The 24,648-nt window shown below is 32.5% G+C and overlaps 1 protein-coding gene across 1 annotated transcript in view; it reads right to left on the bottom strand.

Annotated features, from left to right (window-relative positions):
* Positions 1 to 6,879: 6,879 nt before the first annotated feature.
* AGPAT5 (1-acylglycerol-3-phosphate O-acyltransferase 5) overlaps positions 6,880 to 24,648 on the bottom strand; it is a 64,558-nt gene continuing 46,789 nt past the window's right edge. Inside the window, exons 6-8 of the mRNA XM_001381542.4 lie at positions 20,273 to 20,434; positions 17,736 to 17,859; positions 6,880 to 9,635 (exon numbers count right to left, since the gene is read on the bottom strand). Coding sequence (XP_001381579.1) covers positions 9,410 to 9,635; positions 17,736 to 17,859; positions 20,273 to 20,434 — 512 coding nt within the window. The 3' untranslated portion in view covers positions 6,880 to 9,409. The remainder of the gene's footprint in view (positions 9,636 to 17,735; positions 17,860 to 20,272; positions 20,435 to 24,648) is intronic.

Genomic DNA, 24,648 nt, shown 5'->3' with positions numbered 1-24,648 from the left:
TCTTTAAACAGGCAATTCTCCAACCCCCAAAACCAAAAACCCAACTTACCTTGGTTCATGGCACCCTGCAGTGCCTAAACTCCAGCCCCTGACCCACAATTCCCTTTCTAACTCCCATCCCCCACCAGCAATTTTTTTCCTCTTCCTGATGTAGTGCTGCTTCCTCTTGGCCACTGGACGCCAGCACTGAGCACTCAGTATTTTTTTTCCTTTCTGATGAGTTACAGTGCTGCCTTTCTGCCACTGGAGGGCAGCACCAAATATATATATATATATATATATAGAGAGAGAGAGAGAGAGAGAGAGAGAGAGAGAGAGAGAGAGAGAGAGAGAGAGAGAGAGAGAGAGAGAGAGAGAGAGAGAGAGAGAGAGAGAGAGAGAGAGCACGCAAAAAAAATTTTCCCTATACCATTGTAAATAAATAAATAAATAGATAGATAAATGCCACACAACATTATTGCTTCTCTAAAAGAAAGCCTTTTGTCTTTTGCCACATTGGAGACCTTTAAGGTTTCTGAATGCCTCCTTTTTCTAATGTGGCTAGGAAACCTTTTCCTAATTCTTAATATTAAGACACAAAAGGCAGCAAATCAGAAAATACAAGTAAAACTACAAACAGCAGTACACATTCAATTGGAAAATTTGAAATTCTTTGCACGGTCCCGTGGAAAAGGAGGATCCCATTCAAATGTCTAATCCAAAATTTTGAGAGCCTATTCCCGACTTACTGAGAAAGGAAAATCCTATTTCTCCCAAAATAGAGACAGACCCTTCTCATATTTCTCAGGTGGAGAAACTCCTCTCCAGTGTTGTGCATCTCCTGGCCAACTTTCCCTCCCCTGGCCAACCCTCCCCCTCCTCCCCTGCTCCTTTCTCCTGACTCCCCTAACTCCCTCTCTCCCAATGCCCCATCCTCTCCTGTCACTTCTCCCAGTCCACAACCAACCCCAGCCCCGAGGAAACCTCATATTCCTACCATACTGGTTCCTACCTGTACTACAACAGTAAGTACACAAACAACTCCAAAGAAACCGAGACCACAGACGGATCCCTATGATGTCCTTTTCCCTTTCAGGGAAGTGCCCACAATAGGAAGAACTGCATCACACTCCTTTCACACCCCAGGATATAAAAGAATTTAAAAGAGATATTCCTAGTTTCAAATACAAGCCTTTTGCTGTAATGAAAAAGATGGCTGATATATTCTTCCGATACGACCCTTCTTATAAGGATGTTGAAAAATTACTTTAGGCCTTTCTGACAGATCATAAGAGAAATACAATCATCTCTCAGATTAGCAAAGCCTGAGGGTGCAATGCAGTACACTGGTCACTTCAAGATCCTCATTGGGACTATAATGCTCTTGCAGAATATTTCCAATTAAACAATGCTAGAGATGCCATTCTCAAGGCAATGTGAAAATGCTCTGAAAGACCAGATGTCTGGACAAAATTTGACCTCCTAACATAATCTGATGATGAGACACCCTCCCAATTTATGGATTGGCTCACTGAACTGCGAGGTTGGTACCTGGATCTAGACATTTCTACTGAAAGAGATATCAGACAAATACAGCATCAATTTGTTAATAATTCTTGCATGGTAATCCAAGACTATTTTAAAACATATTGTCCAAAATGGCTTGAAATGGATCTTGAAGATTTAAGAAGGACTGCTGGGTATGTCTCAAAAGGACATGCAGAGAAAATAGCAGAAACTAACAATTTATTGGACACAATACAAAAGGAACTGAAATCTTCATGTGATAAAATAGATAAACAGGAAAGAGGGCATGATACTCCACCAATACCACTTGCCCTTCTCCGAGAATCTAATTTTCGATCCTTGGCCTGCCACTTCTGTGAGAAGGGCCATGTAATGATGAATTGTAGAAATCTATTCTGGGCAATCAGGAATAATATCTACTGGAATAATGATGATGATGATGATGATGATGATGATGATGATTTCAGGAACAACTATAGAAACAATAATTTTAGGAATAATAACAGGAAAACTTTTAGGAATCGCAATTTCAGGAATGATAATTCTGGGAACATAAATCAGGCATATAACTCAAACCAAATGACCCCACAACAGTATCTGTTAAATGGAGCTAGTTCACAAACTGCTTAGGGTGCTAATGCCCCTCCAAGTGGGGCAGAATGTGGGTACCCCTTAAAACTATTGCTTTTGTTGTCGTGTTGCTACTCTTTTCAAACAGAAAAGCTGTATTAGTGACCTGTATTAATGATCTATATTGACTTGATTTGGATTTTGTGCCTTTTTGCGGAAATTTTTGTATTTTCTTCAATGTATTATTGGTTTTATACTTCATTTGTACTCACACTGTGGACCAAAGTTAAGAGGAAGTGCATCTAAATTCTTTGGTAAGAACCTTTATATTCTACCCCTCCTTAAGTGACACTGATTGTAAGATATTTTTGATTGTCACTAATCATAGGGTATATATTTGAATATTTAGCAATTTTTATAATTTTTTTGCATGTGCAATTTAATTTTCCTAAGCACATATCATCTACCTAAATTGAAAGATTTTAGATTGTTACACTATTGTAGGTTTACTATGTCCATTAGTTCTAACTATAACTGCCTGCCCAAAAAGTCTTAGACTAATGAAACTACCATTAGTATTTAAATATTATGGGTCTTAGTACATATGTCTGATTCAATGAAATGGGAACAAAAAAGGTGCACAGACTTGATCTACACAGTGCCAAAGAAGCACAGATATCTATACAGTGCCATAGAACATGTATTTAACCTGAATGGTGCCAAAAGAGCACACAAGTAAAAAAGAGAAAATAGTCTTGCTAGGATTGCTGAGACTTGTTGAGACTTCTACACCAATAAAAGGACTTTAACCTAGTGTAAGACTAGATATTGCAGCATGTGATATATGTTAAAACACAGGACTCCTTGTACCACACTCCTTGTGAAATTTATATCCAGAACCTAACAATTGGCTATTCTGGCTCCATATTCTATTCCTGAGAAGAAATGATGCAAGAAGAAATATATCAGACCAAAGAATAAAAATCTAGTCCCTTTTCCTAACTTTCTTGCTGTGGTGGTTGACTATGGTCCTGGCTGCCAAGTGGGTAAGTGCATGATGTTGGATGATGTTGGACATGGATTACTTTAATTGGGCATATGTTGTAATTTTGTGTTTTTTATTTAGAATTTTTCCATTTAAAATTTAGGATTGATGTGTAGAAATTTCATCTAATAGTTACTTGGCTTTTTTGTGCTATTTTTCCTGATGATTTTAAATGGCAATGATTCATATGCCTCATACCTCAGACATGTTTCCCTGTGTGATTTCCTTGTTTCTTGATATCCTCCCTCAGGAGGGAATGTGTTTTTATTTTATATGAAAAAAAAGTTTAAGCTATTTTAGGGAAAGAAATTTGCTGCCTCCCAGAATCCAAAAGGAGATTCCAGTGAAGACCACACACTATTCCAGGAGATCCTGAGAGAAAACCTGGATGCATAAACATTGAACTTGGGGGGGGGGTGTTAAAAATTCATTTGTTAATATATGTATGTATATATAGATATAGTTGTGAAGAAGGGGACTTCCCCCTAAGTTTTTGTAAATAAAGTGCCAAGTATTTAATTTTCTTTTGTTGTAAAAAATTTGTTGCCATTTCCCCCTTGCATTGAGGAATATACCCTTTATTTTATTGTGATTATAAATTTATTTATGTTTGTTATCATCCATTGGAGAGACTGGTCTCCCAAAGGATCACAGGGAGATTTAATATGCATTTTGGAATGGCTCTAAACCCTGGGAGACTACATAATCCAGGGCTCTCTGCTTCAACTTCCTCAGACACATCCCACTTCCTTTGTGGGAGGTGACTGAGAAAGTATAAAAGAAGAGAGAAGCATGGGTTTTTGTGAGTTTTTCCCAGAGTGTCCCTTCTTCAGAACAAGCCTTTTGCCCTGGAGAGCCTTTTGCCCCTGAGAGCTTTGGTCCCTGTGTAGTTGCTGAAGATCAAGGTTTCTCTAGCTTTCCCAAACCTTTCATTTCCTAGTTCAATTAAACCTATCTAACTATTCCTAGAGTTTGGCTTGATTTAATTAAATTCCCTATCCTAGTTATAGTTAAGAAGAAAGCCTGGTCAATTTCCTTCCTGTGTAGGGTGTGTGTGTGTGTGTGTGTGTGTGTGTGTGTGTGTGTGTGTGTGTGTGTGTGTGTGTGTGTGTGTGACACCCAGCTACCTTCCTTCTTTTTTCCCTATCTTTTCCCTCCAATTTCCCAATCCACAATCTGAACAGCTGAAAATTTCAAATTGGGGAATTGTAACTGTGATTTAAAATTCACTAAATGTGAATTGATCCAGGTCTAAATTTAATCCCTTATTTCTTTTTTAAGATACTTTAGTAAGACATGTTACCATTCACTTCTAAATGAAGGCCACAATAATTATTTAAAATATACTGTATTTGTGATAGAAAAAAAAACATTGAAGAAGCATTTCATTTCCATGAGTATTACAAAAAGCAAACTTTAAAAAAATTTAAAAACTATTTACAATTCTATTGAGCAACAAAGGAAAATATATAATTATAAAACTTGACATATTTTACCCATATCTTCTCAAAACTAAAAGAACACAGAAAATATTCTTAAAATAACAAAATTCTATTAAAAACTTTTGGTAAATGTGCTAAAATACATCTTACCAATTAAAGCTTAATAGACCATAGTATCATGGAATTTAGAAAAAGATGGTAGATCTAGCATATTTTCTTCATTTTACAAATGAGGGGACTGAGGCCCAGAGGAGTGATGTGACTTTTCTTATATCCCATATTAGTAGTAAATAATAGGATTTATACTACTCTCTGATGTCATACTAGGACTCTTTCTACACACCAATAAATACTTGAAAACTACTTACAAAATATGAATCTATCTTAACAAAGATGATTATAAAATTTTAAAACGGATATTCTTACCTTTATAAAGATATAGAAGTAGTGGTAAATCTACATTCAAAATTCTGAAAACAGAATGAAAGAACTTTTATTCACAAGCACTTTTCATCCTTAATAGGAAGGGGCTACACACAAGGCGGCCTGAAAACTACTAGGTTCACCAAATACTGCATTGAACAGTGCTCTGTGGCTTCTTCATGTAAACACAATGTGGAAATGTCTATCAGGCAAGTCTTTCAATTTGGGTCTAAACACAAATAATAGTAATATCAGAATCTTCAATATAAAAGAATAATTAAGTATAGTTACATTTTAAATGTTTATAAATAGGACATTATGCCAATTGGATAAAATGCTAATTATTATTAACAAATACAGGCCCCATCAATTACTATTTTAATAACAAATTTCTATAATAGCACTTTAAGTCATACAAAGTGCTTTCCTCACAACAGCCCTGTGAGGTAGGTAATACACAAATTATTCAGTAAGTAAACATGTTCATTTTCATACTAATAAAGGCTAGAAGCCAGTATTCCAATCCAGTTCTCTTTCCCTTCAAACTACATTGTTGTTGGTTTGTTTTGGGTGTGTGTGTGTGTGTGTATTGAATGGAATGGCACTTTGTGGCTCCCTAGAAAATGATTTCTGATTTATTCCTATTTAGGATAGTAAAATCATTTGACTTAATATTCAAATGAAATGGAATTATGTACCTATTGGAGAAATTTAAACCTTTTTTATTTTTTCACTGAAGTTACTGGAATAGATGGCATTAGAAGGTAATCAAAAAAGTTAAAGCAATTAACACAGTCCATAATACCTCAAATTATGCAACTGAAAAGTGAAAATTTCAGTTAATAATCTGCAACTCTTCTACTACCATATATTTAGAAACTTCCTCAATCAGCAATTTTCATTCATTTTTCTTAAGTCTGTGTTGATGCAAGTTGCCTTCAATAGCAGGTTGTTTCATTGATTTAGCTGAATTCTTTTCTGAAAATATATTTTACTTATCCTAAATTGGCCTAACTAAATGCACACAGAATTTGCACACTACCTTAATAGGCAAAATTTCTCTGCTAAAGACTGAAGCAATTGAAAATTTTTTTCATCACTAGGAATAATAAATGGCTAGAACAACCTTTTTTTCAAAGAATGTATTTAATCACATATAGTTGGTTTACTACTTAATATGATTTTCAACATTTGATTTTAAATTATACATATAAAATATTACTTAAATGTATTTTCTATTAAAATATGTGGTTAATATATATCAAGTAGTTTCTAAAAGTCTGCATTTAGTTAGTAAAACAATGACATACCTAATCTGGTTATTTTGGTCATCATTATCAAATAGTTACCATAAGGGAAATGAGCAGTCTTTTGCATTGAATTATGTTCTTACTTTTTACTTTCAGAGCAGCAAAATAATTCTTTTGTTAAAATTATGTGAATGGCAAAAGAAAAAAAGGTAGCAAGTAAAATTACTTGGCATATTCTTAAAGAAACTATGAACAAGAAAATGTGAAAATATCATTGATACAAGTATATAATTTGATATAATGAATGCTTGGAACTGGAATTTTCATGAATTGGACTATTTTCAGTCATCATGTGGTTAATTTACTATAGCACTAATAATTGTGAGGTTGCAAGTTGACTCAAAATCCTCCAATCTTTTTCGTAAAATAATATCTGATGAATTAAAAACATAGAGAAAAAAAGTATCTTATGTACTTGGATATAATGGGAAATGGGAAAAATACCTGTCCCCCTCACAACATTTTAGAAAGGAAAGGGTTACCATTTTATAAAAATTTGAAGACATAGTCATAACACCTATTCTCAACATGTGATTTGCTTATGAAATTTTTCAGGCCCACAAAATTTTAAGTAGCACAGACATAAGAGACAAAGAAAGTTTTTATTTGGCTGACTTTCATTCACATAAAACCTTTTACTGAAAAGCAAAAAATGCATGCACAGTGATTGTATTTTGTAAAGAATAACTAAACAATAATTCAAATGTAAATAATAGTGATACAAACAAAAGTTTAAAAGGAAATTTTATGAGAACATTTTACTAAAAGTAAAAATAAAAAGTTATGTGCATGGGGGCCCTTGATTTTAGTTTGGAAAAAATTCAAGTTAATATCAGTGCATGTTACGAGTAACTAATTTTCCAGACATTTTGATACATATGCAAATTAATTTACAAAACAATTATTTTATTAAGCTTTTCAGCGTGTGAGAAAAAGTATGTCAATGTAGTCAGAAGCAAGATTTGATTCTATCGCACAGCTATTTTGTATCATTACAGATGAACATAATTTAAATAATTATGCACTTTACATTTTATCTATAGTACATACCAACTGGATATCCAGTTATTAGGTAAAAATAAAGTATCATAATTATGGAGATTGATTTTATTTCTAACTTTAACCAGTAGTGATGGTGGTGCGTGTGGGTACATATATGCATTTGTCTTTCTGTGTCTGTATTTGCGTATCTTTAAAAGCATTTCCAAAGATATTCCAAAGACAACAAAATTAAAAATTTGTTCTAAATTTCATGTGAAATTTAGTTTAAAATAGTTTGGCATCAGAACACCACACAAAGGGCTTGCCTATGTCCTGTTCAAAATTAAAACAATTTTATGCTGCTTATGTTTGCCACACTTGAGTCTCCAAACTTGTTACTTAAAATAGTTTACTCACTCTGGTTTCAGAGAAGCAGACTATATTGTATTATATTAAATATTATCCCCTGTAATTGTTTTCCATGATTCATCATGATTTAATTGATATCTCTCTTGCCTTAATCACTGACATTGTAAATCTAAGAACAAAAATTCACTATCAACAAATCTAAATCTAGAATTGCAAATCTATAAGGCTACTAAAAATGATAAAAATAAAAACATTTATTTCAAGCTATAGCTTGTTCTTCAGTTGACACGTTTAATGATTCTTGCCAAAAAGCAATTTCTTAATTTGATTCAGTGAGTCACAAAGACCTCATTAAAGCAGAAGGGAACTATAGAAGCAAGCTCAAAGAATCAAGGGAAGATATGTTAATCTTGTATTTGCGGCCAGCTCAAGGTTTTCCAACAAAATTTGAAAAAAAAAAAAAAAAGATCATTCTCTCAATCTTACTTGATGAAATAAATGTCACATTGCCTCTAGGAACAAGAATTTCTTGACGTGAGACAACTGCAAAGGGCATTGGCAGTAGCAGTGAGAACCTACATACAAAGGGTTCAATTTTAAGTAGGACAAATACTGGCTGGCTATGAATTTCTTTCACCAATAGCCTACTGTGTAAACCATACATATTAACACCATAACCTCCAATCCAAATGAAGACTGGTAAAATACAATGGAATTATACAAGAAAATTAAAAAAAATTCTTTTACTAAATATCAAGTTAAAAATCTAGTAGGCAAAAGGCACATTCTTATAAGGTTAGTAGAAACATTTGAATGCTTTGTTACCTCAAATATACTCTTGACCCACTAAGAGTAACAGAATAAACATATAATTCACACTGATTATTCAGATAATTATGAAGTAACAGAAAACTTAAATGATCTACTATTTATGGCACATATGTTCTAGTTAGCTTAACTGAAATCTTTATTAAATTGAACAAAATTTTTAAAAGCTCTCCTAAAATTTGGTTATCCCAATTTTAGCTTAGACTTAATTTTTATTATACTTTATACATTCTGTTGTGCACAGTAGAAGGTGTGCAAATTATGCTGCTTTGATTAAAAATTAGATAGTTAAAATGTTTTGCAAATGCAAGTAGTTAAATCAGTTAATAATGCAATAATGAAAAGACTATTAGATAAATAAAGCTTCTTTCCCATAAACATTTCTTACATGTTTCTTTATAACACTTCATAATCTAGGTACTAATTTCTTAGACTGCAGTGGAGAAACAAAGCATGAAAAAAGTCACATAGCTACAAAACATTAACTTTGTTAACTATGATTAGCATCTGATCACAAGTTATGGAAAAAGCCCTGAAATAACAAAAAAAAGTGGAAGAATGTCTTGCAAATTAATAATCCAGTAACATATTCAATGATCCATTTAAATTACATAAAAAATAACAAGCTGTACACTTCAATTCATCTTCTGCAGTTCATCCAAGACAGACACTAATTCATGGGGAATACAATGCATAAACATAACTCAGTTTATCTCATCATTTTACAGCAAATTCAGGAATAAACTTGTAAAATTAAGAATGCTAATTCAAGACCAACCAAAAATGGGCTGAAGTCACAAACTGTAATTTACCCAATGTCCAATCAATAAGGCTTTATTTACACTTCCTTAAAATTCAGGAAACAGTTTGGTTAACGTGCAGCTGCTTCTCAAAAGATAGGTTAGCACATTCCACTGATTGAAGACAGCATTTGCTTACACTTTAAAACTAACCAACAGGCAGCCAATTACGGTTCCATATATCCAAGTTTTCACATACAATTTCCTTCCAGCTTCTGTCATGAGCATACTAGCAGTCAGACCACCTAAGAATAGTAAAGATGGTAAAGTTTTCTTGAGGCTTAGTTTGGAATCAACACATTTCCCTGGAAACTTGTTTCTGTTTTGAGGATCTGATGAATCATAGAACTCTCTCATCAACCTACAGATACAAAAAATAGAAGTTAAAAGTTGTTTTGTTTTGTTTTTCTGAGTAATTTCTTTCTTACTAGCTTATAATTCAATAATTTATTCTAGAATGACCATGTAAAGCACATCATGTTTGGTTTAATGAGTTTAAAGTTATTTTCCAGGAATATGAGTTTGTCTATAAAATTTGGGTTAATTCAATCTACATTTATTTAACATCATTTTGTTTAATAATTTTTGTTAGAAAAATGACTATTAGGGAAAGAAAAGGTCAGGAACATAGGAAGAAAGTCAAGGCAAGAAAAATATAATTAAAATAGATATTTTAAATAGGAAATTAGATAGGAAAGAAATCCAACAACTCAATGTTCAATATACCTAAGTACATAAATCATGTAGGGAAGGATCCCTATTTAACAAGAACTACTGGGAAGACTAAAAAGCAATTTGGAAAAATTAGGTTCATGTGAAGAATTTATATCATGAATCAAAATTTAGTCAAAATGGATACCTAATCTCAATTATAAAAAGTACATAAGGTACTATACCTTTCACAGCAAGAGCCAAGGAAAGAATTCTTAACATAAAAGGGGATCTAAGTAAATACAACAGTTAAATTGATTTTTCCATCAAATGAAATTTAAAAGCTTTTACACACTCAATGCAGCAAGTTCAAAAGAAGGGAAGTTACTGATTGGGAAATAAATCTTTGCTTTAAATAACTTGAATAAAGGTCTGATAGCCAAAACATTCAGATCATTCAAATAAAACCCCACAAAAATCCATTCCCTACTGGATACATTCTCATATGTGTAAAAATAAAACATTAAAAAAATAATTGCTATAGAGGCAGCAAATTAGAAAGGCAAAGGAGAAAGTATTGATCTGTGGTCAAATACTCCCTGTGATCACCTGTGTAACCTCAAATAACTCACAAGTTCTCAGGTCTCAGTTTTCTCATTTATAAAATGAGTGTTAATTAAGTCTAGATAGTTTCTGAGTTCTTTCCAAATCTAGATCTATGCTCTAAATCTGCAAATCACTAATAAGAAAAATGCAAATCAAAATAACTTACAGGATTCTCATTCAATAGAGGCAAAAATATAGATCAAAAGAGGAAAAGTAAATGTTGGATTTGTTACTCAAAAACAGAGATATATCAATCCACTGGAGGAAAAATTAATTGATCCACCTTCCACTATCAAAATCTATGGGATACAACCAAAGTAGTACTCAGAGGAAAATTTATACATCTGAGTGCCTAGATCAACAAAATAGAGAGGGCAAAGATTAATGAGTTGGGCTTGCAACTTAAAAAATTAGAAAAAGAAATTTAAAATCCCCAGATAAAAACTAAGTTGGAAATCCTAAAAATTAAAGAAGAAATTAACAAAATTGAAAGTAAAAGAACTATGGAACTAATAAATAAGACTAAGAGCTGGTACTTAAAAAAAAACAAATAAAACAGATAAAGTACTGGTAAATCTAATTTAAAAAGTAAAGTAAAGAATAAATTAATAGCATCAAAAATTAAAAAGGGTTATCTCACCTCTAATAAAGAAGAAATTAAGGTAATTTTAAAGAATTACTTTGCTCAATTATATGGCAATAAATATCACAATCTAGGTAACATGGCCAAAATGTATACAAAAACATAAAATGCCTAGATTAACAAAAGAGGAAGTAAAACATTTAAACAATCCCATCTCAGAAAAGGAAATTGAACAAGCTTTCAAGGAAAACTCGCTAAGAAAAAATCCCCAGGGTCAGATGGATTCACAAGTGAATTCTATCAAACATTTAAAGAAGACCTAATCCCAATATTATACAAATTATTTGACAAAATGAGCAAAGAAGGAATCTTACCAAATTCTTTTTATGACACAAATATGGTACTAATTCCCAAGATAGGAAGACCAGAAAAGAGAAAATTACAGACCAACCACCTTAATGAATATAGATGCAAAAATCTTAATAAAATACTAGCAGCAAAGAGACTATAGGAAGTCATCACAAGGATCATTCACTATGACCAGGTAGGATTTGTACCAGGAATATGAGGCTGGTTTAACATTAGAAAAACCATCCTCATAATTAACCAGATCAATAACCAAACAGAAATCACTCAATCATTATCTCAATAAATGCAGGAAAAGCCTTTGATAGAATACAACACCCATTTCTATTAAAAACACTAGAATGTATAGAAATAGAGGGGCCTTTCCTCAAAATAATACACAGTATTTAGCTAAGATCATTATTAGCAAGTATCATCTGCAACAGAGATAAGTTAGAGGTCTTTCCAATAAGACCAGGAGTATAGGAAGGATGCCCATTATCACCTCTATTATTTAATATTGTAATAGAAATGCTAGCGGTAGCAATCAAGAGAAGAAAAAAAAATTGAAGAGGTTTAAAGGTTGCAATGAGGAAACTAAACTATCACTCTTTGTAGATGATATGATGGTATACTTAGAGAATCCTAGAAAATCAACTAAAAAGCTAGTAGAAATAATTTTAGCAAAAGATACAGGATACAAAATAAACCCACATCATTCATTAGCATTTCTATATATTTCCAACAAAACTCAACAGCAAGAGTTAGGGAGATAAACTCCATTTTAAATTACCCTAGACAATATAAAATACTTGGGAATCTATCTCCAAAACAAACTCAGGAATTACAGCTACAAAATACTTTTCACACAAATAAAACTAAATCTTAACAACTGGAAAAACATTAATTTCTCATGGATAGGATGAACTAATATAATAAAAATGATAATACTAGCTAAACTAATTTTCTTATTCAGTGCATACCTATCAAACTACCAAAAAACTTTTTTTAGAGAATTAGAAAAAAAAATTATAACAAAGTTCATCTGAAAGAACTAAAGATTAAGAATATCAAGAGAACTAATGAAAAAAAAATGTGAAGGATGAGGGCCTAGCAGTACCAGATCTTAAACTGTACTACAAAGCAGTGATTATCAAAACAATATGGTACTGGTTAAGAGATAGAAGGGAGGATCAATGGAATAGATTAGGGGTAAATGACCTCAGTAAGCTAGTGTTTGATAAACCCAAAGATTCCAGGTTTTGGAACAAAAACTCACTATTTGACAAAAACTACTGGGAAAATTGGAAAACAGTATGAAAGAGATTGGGGTTAGATCAAAATCTCACACCCTACACCAACATAAACTAAGAATGGGTGGAATGACTTGAATATAATGAAGAAACTATAAGTAAATTAGGTGAACACAGAATAGTATACATGTCAGATCTTTGGGAAGGGAAAAATTTTAAGACCAAGCAAGAGTTAGAAAAAAAAATCACAAAATGTAAAATAAATAATTATGATTACATCAAATTAAATAGTTTTTGTACAAACAAAACCAATGCAACCAAAATTAGAAGGGAAGCAACAAATTGGGAAACAATCTTCATAATAAAAACCTCTGACAAAGGTCTAATTACTCAGATTTATAAAGAGCTAAATCAATTGTAAAAAAAAAAAATCAAGCCATTCTCCAATTGATAAATGACCAAGGGACATGAATAGGCAATTTTCAGAAAAAGAAATCAAAACTATTAATAATCAATTCCCTTCCAATTTCATGAATTATAATTAGAACATGATAATTCATTAATTTTTAATAATTAATTTCAATGCATGGGTAAATTATTTTTTACAAATTATATAGACAGAAAAGTAAAAACAGGTGCTGATAAGTTATCGATGTTTTATTGGTAATGAGGTCCATGATTTTTTCAATAGCTTTGGTACCCTACACTCTCCTCTTGTTACTTTAAGAATTCAATCCTATATTACCTCCAACATGGACCATTATTCTCTGTACACTGACTCTAATCTAGTTTCTTTTCCCATATTTCATCTTCTCAATGTCATTTCTGCCTCCTCTATAAGCATTTATCCCAGCCTGTGGTGTGGATGGTTCCACTAATATTGATGTTGAAGAGTTTGTTACATCATTTACTGGTGGAACTCTGGGAATATGGTAAAATAAGAGTTAACCAAAAGCCGAATTTCTTCCTTACCACATTAAATTACCCAACAAAGCATCAAAGAACTCTGAGAAGAAAACATAATTCCTTCAGAAATAATTCACGACTATATTCTATCACTAGCCACTTGTTCTTGGTACTTCTCTCCATCCCACAGATACCCTGTGTGGCTGTGCTAGTCCAGGGTAAACCACTAACTTGTGGGGTCTATAGTTTCAGGCTTTAGCTTCTGGAGTTAACCATTAGTATCTTTAGGTACCTGCATAATGAGGGGGACAGGAAAGTAAAAAAATCATAAAAGCCCTGAGGATTTGGAGGTAGGAAACATTAGGGCTAGTCAAGAAGGGGGAGCAAATGGAGGAAAGAAGTTCAGTTATATTGTTTCCTTGGTACTATTATGAATGGACCTTTACTCTACCTATACTCCATGCTCAGGGACTGAAGATAGTTGGTGGCTATGGCATGGAGGAGAGATGGACCCAGAAATATGGAACTGATTATACCTTTCTAATATAATAATGGCAGTAAATCAGCAACAAGGAAGAGTTAGAGGAACAAACTCAAAGATTTCTTAGTTTCTCCTTAGGAGCACCTCTAGGGATCCTAGCCTCTCTCACCCAAACCCACAATGGAATTTGTCAATCCAATCATCCCCGAAGACCTGGCTAGAAATAAGTTTGTTGTTGGGAAGAGAAAACACTCTATTGTTGAAGATAATGGGTCTAGCTACAATCACCTTGCACAGTCTCCCTGCAATAAAGATGTACTTGGTCATCCTCACTCATTTTAGGTCCACAGATCTTATCCTACACCAATGGTTAAGAGAAGGGAACAGGTAGCAAAGTCAAAATAGCACTGGATATTCATCAAAGCTATTTAGTACAGAAGAAGGGAGGGAAAGTGACTATAAAATTATCAGAGGGGGAAAAACTGATTGGATAAGATCAGATTTAAAACTAACAAAAGAGGGAAAATGAGGCATATGTTGATTAAATGCTGTTCAGAAAAGGAAACAAAAAAATTTAAAGGAAGAAGGAACTATTAAAATTATACCAGGAGATTAGAAATTACAATAAAAACAACTCAATGAACCTCTAGAATGGTTCAGAAGAAAAATAAAAGAATTAAGTAAAGATATCAAAGAAATTACATCTCTTAAAGAGAATATCTGCAAGTTTAACAATTAATATGCATAACATGTTATGCACCTACTATGTACAAAAAAGTGAGAATTAAAAATAAAGACATGTAATCTCTAAAGAGTAGACAGGAAGCATAGACTGCTGTTGTAAAAGGAAAATTAATAGAGCAAAAGATAAAATCAGATTAAGATATGAGCACTCTATAAAACAATAATATTGAATTTTAGGAGAGGTTGTAGAAAAATAATTGAAGCATAATGAGCTTTCTAGAAAAACACGATGGGGCAAAAACATCGGAAACTACTCAGAAATATTGGAAGTAGATGGCAAAGCTGACTACTAGCTTAAGTGGCAGGAATACAAATAGGGTTACAAAAATCATAAGCATTTCTAAATAGGTTTTTTAAAGAAATTAAAAGAATAAATTTCCCCTTAAATGACAAAAGGTAAAAAAAAAATCTAGCCATATAATATGACACAGCTTTATATAAATATGACTAAAAGAGTTTGTAGAGAAAAAAATTTAAATGTTTAGAAAATTATCAGGTGCTTATGTTTTGGTCAATATGAATATAATAAAAATGACAATATTACCTAGTTGACAGAATTAGGGTTGAACTAATCAAATAATCCAAAGGATAGAACTTTACAGAATTAGATATGATAATATTATAATACATTTGAAGGAATGATTTGTTTCTATTACTTTCCCACTATAATAAAGGGCATCTAAGAATATTTTGCTATATATTGACCATTTGTTTCTGCCTTCAATCTCCTTGGGGAATATGACCATTAAAAGGATTCATTGGATCAAAATGATATGGTTTAGTCACTTTTTTGCTTTCAATTCATAACAAACATATCCAGGACATATGCACCAATTTTCATAGCCCTGACAACAGTACAACAGTGCAACTGTATATTCCCATTACCTCCCAAAAATTATTTCCTTTTTAAAAAAATACATTCATAAGAATATCAAACTGTTTGAGAACAGAACTATAATTTTTGTCACTGTATTCCAAAGCTTTGTATTGTATAGAATAAATGTGGCCCCTCCAGGAACTGATGCAGAGTAAAAGGAGCAGAACCAGGAGAACATTCTTGGAAGGAAAAGATTGTTCACCAAAATGACTGCTCTATAATGAAAATACATCAAAAAACTATTTTTTAAACCTCTGCAAGTCTTTTAAAAAGGAGCAGAACCAGGAGAACATTCTTGGAAGGAAAAGATTGTTCACCAAAATGACTGCTCTATAATGAAAATACATCAAAAAACTATTTTTTAAACCTCTGCAAGTCTTTTCTTTTACCCTCCCCCCTTATAGTTTCATCCTTAAATGCACTTGGGATAAACTTTTCTTAGTTAAATTTCTTATCAAGCTTTCTTTAAATTGTTTTTCCCCCCTATCTCTTGGTTCATGTTGTTTTATGAGACAATATTATTCATAATCTTCCACCATACTTCTTCAAAAGACTTTCAAAGAATTTATATTTTTATTTTAAATGTATATATTTAGAATTTATATTCTAAACTAAAGTTATCTTAGCAGCTCTCTTTTTAAATCAATTATTTGTAGGCTAAGGATAATTTTTGTTTTACTTGTCAAGGTAAATTATTTACACAGATTAACCATTTATATGAAGCTATTCCTACAAGCAAGGCAATGTGAGAGTAATTAGAAATCAGCAAAATCTAGGTTTAAGTCTTTCCTCTGACAAATCCTGGCTATCTGAACAAACTGCTTAATGTTAAGACTATAAAAGGTAGATGGCTCTGCACTGGTAACAGGACTTTATTCACAGGACAGTTTCCTACCATGAAATCATACATCCAGAAAAATATATTTTAAAAAAATTATAGTCTGTATAAGAAATATGTCAAAATGCAATAAGTTTGTTTGTTTGTTTTTAAACCCTTACCTTCCGTCTTGGAGTCAATACTGTGTATTGCCCAGGGTCACACACCTGGGAAGTGTCTGAGGCCAGATTTGAACCTAGGGCCTCCCATCTCTAGGCCTGGCTCTCAATCCACATAGCTACCACCCAGCTGCCCCCAAAATGCAATAGTTTTAAGTAACTTTCCCATTCATTTTTCCTGATCTATATTTTCCAACATTTTTAATCTTCCTCACATAACTCCAATTTGCTTTGAAGTTAACTAATAACAAAATACCAGTTTATTTAATTTGATGGTTTTCATAGTTTTTGGTAGAATTTCTCTATTTCATCTTCTGAAATATAAATTAGCAATTAAACTTTAATTATTTTCATTATGTTCTACTTACAAATATCTAACAAAACTATAAAACAATCTGACCAAGTGTTCTAATTGTTTCTTGTTGCCTTGGGACACAAGATCAACTTCACCAACTTGTTTTGTTTGCTTCTCTCCAAGAAGACTTTTAAATCATCTTCAGATTTTACTATAACTTTCTTCCTTCTGATTTCATTTACATGAGAATAGTAAGACATTAATATATATTTAATTCCATAATATTCAATTGTTGGAATTAGAAAAAAATATCACATTTAGAATATGAAAAACTATGCTAATATTTATATAGATGGTTTAAAAGGTATGCAATTCATGACATAGTTTGTCCTTTCCTGACCTTCCATTGCCATCACTATGGAAGACAAAGGAAGGTAAGAGAGGATTAAAGGTCTTTTTGTATTTTATCTTTCATCTGTTATCATGGTAAAAAAATTATTTCTAAACAAAAATTTTTATGCATGTGTACAGGATAAAATAAATCAAAATGAAATCTACCAATTCACTTTAAAAAAAATTTTAGTTACATAAAAAATGTGATAATATTTAATTTACTCATAGCACGAAATCTAAAAGACAGTACATAAAAGTTTTCTTGAGATGTTAAAGATGAATATGTTTGGGAACATAATGAACTGTTTTAAGTAAAAATGTTGTTACTTACTTATCTTTTATTTCAAAGCGGTCATGAAGCCATCTTCTCATTGATGACAGGTCTTCTGGGACATCTTTTTTGTCTATGCGATCAACGTGAATGTGAACTTTTGGACATTCTTTGCATAGAAATTCTAAAAAAGGACAAATGATACCCATTTCTATTGAATAAAATGAATGAAAAATTCATGCTTTTTGGTTCCATATTGACACAGAAGAGTGGAAATTTCCACCATAATTTTCTAAGGCAATATAATTAAACTGATGATAATTATATTTTTTACATAATAATCATAAGGACCTAGTAGCTTCTAAATTAAAGGATCCAAGTGGGTTGAGTTATAAAATTCTAAAAAGGGGAAAGAGCTAAGATTAGCATCAAGAATCATCTACTTTGGGGGAAGGTAGGTGGCTCAGACCATGAAGCAATAAAAAATACATTCAATAAAAGGTTGAGGAATTAAAGATTAAAAATTAATTGAAAACTAAATAATCTAAATGTATTCCTAAAGAATGGATAGTGTTAAAGAAAAAATCATAGCAACAATGGATAATTTCATTAAAGAGAATGAAAACAGTGGAAACAATACATCAAAATTTGGGGGGCTAAAACCAAAGCAGTACTTTGGGGAAAATTTATATCTCTAAATATTTACATCAATAAAAAGAAAAAAAATAGATCAATAGATTGGGTATGCAACTAAAAAATGAATAAATAAAAAATCCCAATCATGCTCCAAATTAGGAATCTTGAAAATCAAAGGAGAGATTAATAAAAATGAAGGAAAGCTATTGAACAAATAAGACCAAAAATGGTTTTATTAAAAAAAAAAGAAAACTCATTTTAAATTTAACTTTTTCAAAGAGGAAAGAAAACCAAATTACCAACATAAAAAATGAAAAAATGTAAATTCATAACCAATGAAGAAGAAAAGTAAAGCAATCATTAGTAAATATATGCAAATAAACCTAACAAGCTAATAGACAAAATGATCAAATATTTACAATCCCATATTAGAGAAAAAATTGAACAAGCCATTAACAACTTCCCTAAGAAAAAACTTCCAAGGAAAAGTAGATTTACAAAGGAATTTTACCAAACACTTAAAGAACACTTAATTCTAACAGTATAGAAACTATGCATAACTTGGAATATCTTATCTGCCAGATCTTCAGATAAGGGAAGAATGTAGGATCAGACAAAGAATTAAGAGATATGAAAAGGAAATTTTTGACTCCCTTAAATTAAAAAATGTTTTAATACCAACAAAACCAATGCAAATAAGTTAAGAAAACAGAAAACGGGAAATTTTTTATAGGAAATGTTTATGACAAAGACATCATTTTTCAACTATATTAAGAACTGAATCTAATTTGTAAGAACATAGGTCAACCCCCAATTAATAAATGTTCAAAGGATATGAACAGGCAGTTTTCATACAAAGAAATTACAGCCTACCTATAGTCCCATTGATTAGAAAACTGTAAATTAAAACAACTCAAGTATCACCATCAAAGCTGGCAATCTGGCTAATATGACAAGAAAGGAAAATAATGAAGATGAAAATGATGGGGTTGTGGAAAAAGTTGGACACTCATGCACTGCCTGTTGTGAGCTACTTCAATCATTCTGAAAAGCAATTTGAAACTATGCCCAAGGGCTATAAAACAACACATATGACCTTGGATCCAACAATACCACATCCCTCCAAAAAAGATCAAAAGAAAAGAAAAAGGGCATATTCATACAGAAATATTTTATAGTAGCTCTTTTTGTGGTGGTAAAAAATTTGGAAATTATGGAGATGCCCATCAATTGGAGAATGGCTTAACAAGTTGTAGTATATGACTGTAATGGAATACTATTATACTATTGTAGTATAGGAAATGATAAGCAAGAGGATTCCAAAAAAACATGAAAAGACAGATATGAATGGACTGATTCATAGTGAAGTGAGCAGAACCTGGAGAACATTATACACAGCAACAGCAATAATGTATGATGAACAATTGTGAAGGACTTAGCTATTCTCAAACAATACAATGATCCAAAACAATCCGCAAAGGCTTATTATGAAAAATGCTATCCACCTCCAGAAAAAAAAAAACAACAAACTTTAAGTCTAAAAGCAGATTGAAACAGATCATTCTTCAATTTATTTTCTTCATGTTTTTTAGGAGGTTTGTAAAATGTGTCATCTTCCATGATATGAACAAATATGGAAATATGTTTTGTATAATGGCACATTTATGACCAATAGCAAATTGCTTACCATCTCAAGGGAGAAAGAAGGAGAGAGAATATGGAACTCAAATGTTAGAAAACAACCTCCAAAAATATTTACTTATAAATAAGTAAAAAAAATTCTATTAAAATTAAGTTTTTCAAAAATGTTTTCAAATTATCAAGAAATCATTTTGACACTGCAAATTAAGTCTCACCTATAAATGACTAAGTTTTGCAATGTATTGACATGAAAAAAATTACTATAAATTTCCCATTTTAGAAAAATAATAAAATAAGTAAAGTGAAACTATCAAACTTACCGGCCATAGAAGGAGCTTCTTTTCTCTTTCCCATTTGATCTACAGTACCTTCGTAAGCTACTGTAACATCATAAATTGCATCTAAGTAATTCTTCATACAGTCAAAGGCAACATATGTTGCCTTTATTCTTGGCGTCAAGACATGTTTTAACACTGGAAGGCCTAAGAGGAGAAAAATAAAATTCCATAAAAGTGTAATGACAATGAATTAGTTAACAAAATGATTCTGCTTATTCACTATTATGAAAAGGAGCTTATATAATAATTTAAAAATTAAACTGGTATGGTCTTTATGTAGATTTAATTGCCAGAAATAGCTGACACATTGTACTAGTACTCATTACTCCTCTTCCTCATATTATTCTTACTACTACTATAACACACATTTAAATTATCCTGAGTATGATTTTTTTGGGAGTATATTGCCAGAAGATACAAGTGCTTCTTAACTTGAGTCCTCCAGAGTGTTGAGCTTTAAGACCAAAGCTTGGGGAATGGGAAAGAAAAGGGTAGGTAGGAAGGAAGAGGAAGGTTAAAGTATCAACACTTGTGACAATATGTGGAAAGAATACTGGATTCTAATTCCGGTTCCACTATTTACTATCTATGTAACCTTCTGCAAGTTCCACATATAAGGAAATTGAACTATATTATCTCTAACATTCCTTTCAGTTACAAATAATTACTTCCTTTAAACAAATTCCTAGGTAATGGCCAATCTTAAACTGTATTCCTGAGAAGGTTCTCTAACCTGAGTTGAGAAAGCTAGCAAAAGGTTTCTGTTTTCTTCAATAACTAGAACCACTAATCTTTTAATTGAGTTTAGTTCAATTAAAGATCTCAAGGACTTTCCATTTCTAACAATGTGATGACTTTTTCAAATAGTTCTTCTGGTAATTTCATGTTCAGTGGTGCTACAAAAATCTTTATCTATTATATATAGCAGGTCCTAAATCAGAATAGATCATGGTTTATATTGCAACTGATCTAACTGAATCATTTTATTTTTTTATTTATTACCATTTACACTATTAGTCTGAAGTTGTCAGATTTAACCTAAGCTCTGAAAATCCTACCCTAAGGCTAAACTGTCCTGATTGAAAAATTAGCCCATAACTCATAGGACTCACTATATATCTAGATAATCACATACAACTATAAAATAAAAACCTTTAATTAGAAAATATATAAGAACTGGCTAGGTAACATGTCAAAAGTAAAAAGTAATAATTAAAATGACTTGTATATGCGTTGTGTGGGTGTAGACCCACAACTTAAAACTAAATTTAACTGTGGGGAAAAAATGTGAAGTTTGAAAACAATTTGATTGTAAATGAACATTTTCCCTTATACTTTAAATATGGTAAGGCTACAGTAATTACTTGCTCCTAACCTATATGATACACAAGTATTGAGGTAGGATGTATTACTTGCCTCCACTATACAATAAAAATTGAATGATTTTTTCTGACAATTGTGAACCTTAAAATTTCCAAGGCCCTACTTCATAAGGTTAGGATTGTAAACCTTAAAAATTCCCCATTGGGTTAAGACCATTCCCCACTTTAAACAATGAAGGAACTTAGATCAGGAATGTGAGAACTCTACTTCACCTACTTAAGTCTGCCCTAGGGGAAGATAAAGTTGTAAACTCTTTTCTGAACAATGAAAGTACTTAAACCCATACTTATAATAAGGCAAAAAGTTCTTAAGCTAAGTACCTATAAAGGTCAAGCAACTTGTGAATTTACAAGGAAGAGCTGAGAAACTTACTCAGAGCTTTCCTGGTGTGAATTATTCAAAAGTTCACACCTTCCTAGGTGTGGGCTAAGAATGGTCTATCCTTTGAAAAATGTCTACTGTGATTGGTAGATGGAAGAATTTAGGGGAGGTGACAAAGGAGAAAATGCCCTTTAAAAGGAGACAAAAAGCTCTCTCTAAGGACAGTCAGCTGGGAAAGGCTGCCTTGAAGGGTCTCTCTCAAGATTCTCTTGGAAACATTCAGATTCAGGATTGAGCTGGTGAAGTCAGCTGAGATGGAGCTGGCCTGGTGTCACTAGAATCCTTGCTTGGACAGATCTTGTGGTGAGTGATTAAGGACTGACTGATCTTTTTTCTTAGGGTTTAGGCCTGGGTTGGCCAATCCCTTTCTCATTTAATTCCTTTTCTCTCTTTTTCTCTCTTTCTTTAATTCCTCATTTGTATGAATTAAAATCTCTATAAAACCCCGTTAACTTGGGTATATTTCATAATTGGGAATATTTCCCTGGTGACCACCTTATATATTTGATTTGAAACAAGACACTCATCCACTCTTATATCTACTATTTTAATCTACTACAGTTTATGGCCTTCAACCATTTTAACTTTTACAGTTTATGGCATCCACTCTTTTAAATACCAGACAACTCTTTTAAATGCCACACAATTTAATTATTTTTTTAAGTTTTTATCATATGCTAGGCACTGTTTGTAAGCCCTGGGAATGCAAAGAAAAGGAAAGGTCCCTTCCTTCAAGGAATTCACAATCTAAAGAGGAAGAAAACATGTAAACAATTGTGTCTATATGTATACACACACACGTACACACATAGAGGAAATTTTGAAGTAATTTCAGAGGGAAGGCATTAGTATTGAGGGGGACTAGGAAGAGGTTTCTGATATTTTAAATGAAACTTGAAAGAGACCAGTAGAAGTTAAGGAAGGAAAACATTCCAGGTACGGAAGGGAAAATGCACAGTAAAGAAGCGGAGTGTGTTGTATCAGACAGTGTCACTAGATTATACAATATATAGAGGGGAAAATAAAATGTTAAGAAGTCTAGAAGGTTGTAAAGGTCCTTAAAATCCCAACAGAGTATTTTACTTTTGATTTTGCAGGTAATAGGATTAAAAATTTTTAATTATTTATTTTTATTTTTTTTAATTAAATTTTTACTGAACAGGAAGTGGAAGGTAATATAATGACTAGTAGTAATAGTAGTCTGTAGACTACTCAAGGCAGGAAGAACAACTAGTCCAGGCATGAGATGATAAATATTTGAAAGACTGGCAGCATTATCAAAAGAGAAAGGGGCATGAGACTGGTTATGGGGATTGAGAGAAAAGTCAAAAATTAGGTTGTGAGCCTAGGTAACTAGAAGGTGGTGCTCTCAACAGTGAAGTTAGGAAGGAGGGAATGTTTTGGGGGAAGAGATGAGTTCAGTTTTAGACATGCTGAAGCTTAAAATGTCTATAGACTATCCAATTTGAGTTGTCAAATATATATTTGGAAGTCAGCAGTGACAATAAAGTTCAACAAGTAGATCTGAGAATCATCTGCATAGAGATAACTGAAACTATCATTGCTAATAAGATCTCTACATGAAATAGTTTTAAGGCAGGATAAAGCCTGGGGGGCCCCATGCTTAGCAGCCATGATGTGGATATGAAGATCCAGCAAAAGTCACAGACAGGTAAAAGGAGAAACATGAGTGCAGTATCACTAGAAGAGTGCAGTATCACGAGAAGAGGATATTAAAAAAAAAAGTGCCATAATTCACATGAAAATGGGCTGAAGGAGTTAGTATAGTGATGATGGGAAGTTAGGGTAGAAGAGGAAGTTCCTGGGAAATGTTCTCAATTTTTTCAGAGGAATACAAAGCAACATTCTTAGCTGAAAGGGTGGGAGAAGGAAAGCCATAAGAGGTTTGGGGAGGGGTGAAATGGTATTTATGCAGGAAGGGGGATAGAAAATTGATTAGGGAAGTATAAAAAGCATTACCTAGATGCAGTGAGGGTACAGTTGAGATTAAGTACATACATTTTTAGTGGTCTCAGCAAAGTTTTGTCACAATGACAATAGGAGTACAGATAGAGAATGGGAGTAATACAAGGTTGCAGTTTGGCAATATATAATCAATTGTAAGATAACAGATCAAAGGAGTGCAAAATAGGAAGTTGAAGTAGTTTACCAAGAGGCCAAGATGGAGAAAGGTTTATCCAATGCAGAAATGATGGTTTGGGATGAAAGATTAGAAGTCATGGTGAGGATGAATAACAGGTTTAAGTTAAAGCAGAGGGAAAGATGTAAAGATAACAGATTATGATCAGATAAGGAAAAAATGAATTTTCTTATGAGGCAGTGAGTTCCCAATACTGAAGTTACTTACCTAGGAGTCTAGATACTAATTGCTTGGAAATGTTTAAGAAGGCATTTCTGAATTATGAAAGAGGTTAGAATAGATGACTCCTAAAGCCCGTTATAAAGCTGAGTTTCAGGGACTCTACTCTAGATTCTGAAGCCTGGAAGCAGAAAAGAAACTGGGAGATCCTTTAATCCCATTCCCTCATTTCCCAGATAAGAAAAAGGGAGATATATGCAAAGAATTATCTAAG

Source organism: Monodelphis domestica, chromosome 1 (assembly GCF_027887165.1).
Source record: "Monodelphis domestica isolate mMonDom1 chromosome 1, mMonDom1.pri, whole genome shotgun sequence".
NCBI classification, from domain to species: Eukaryota; Metazoa; Chordata; class Mammalia; order Didelphimorphia; family Didelphidae; genus Monodelphis; species Monodelphis domestica.
Note: the sequence above shows the minus strand (reverse complement) of the source record. Positions and strands in the feature narration are given on the sequence as shown.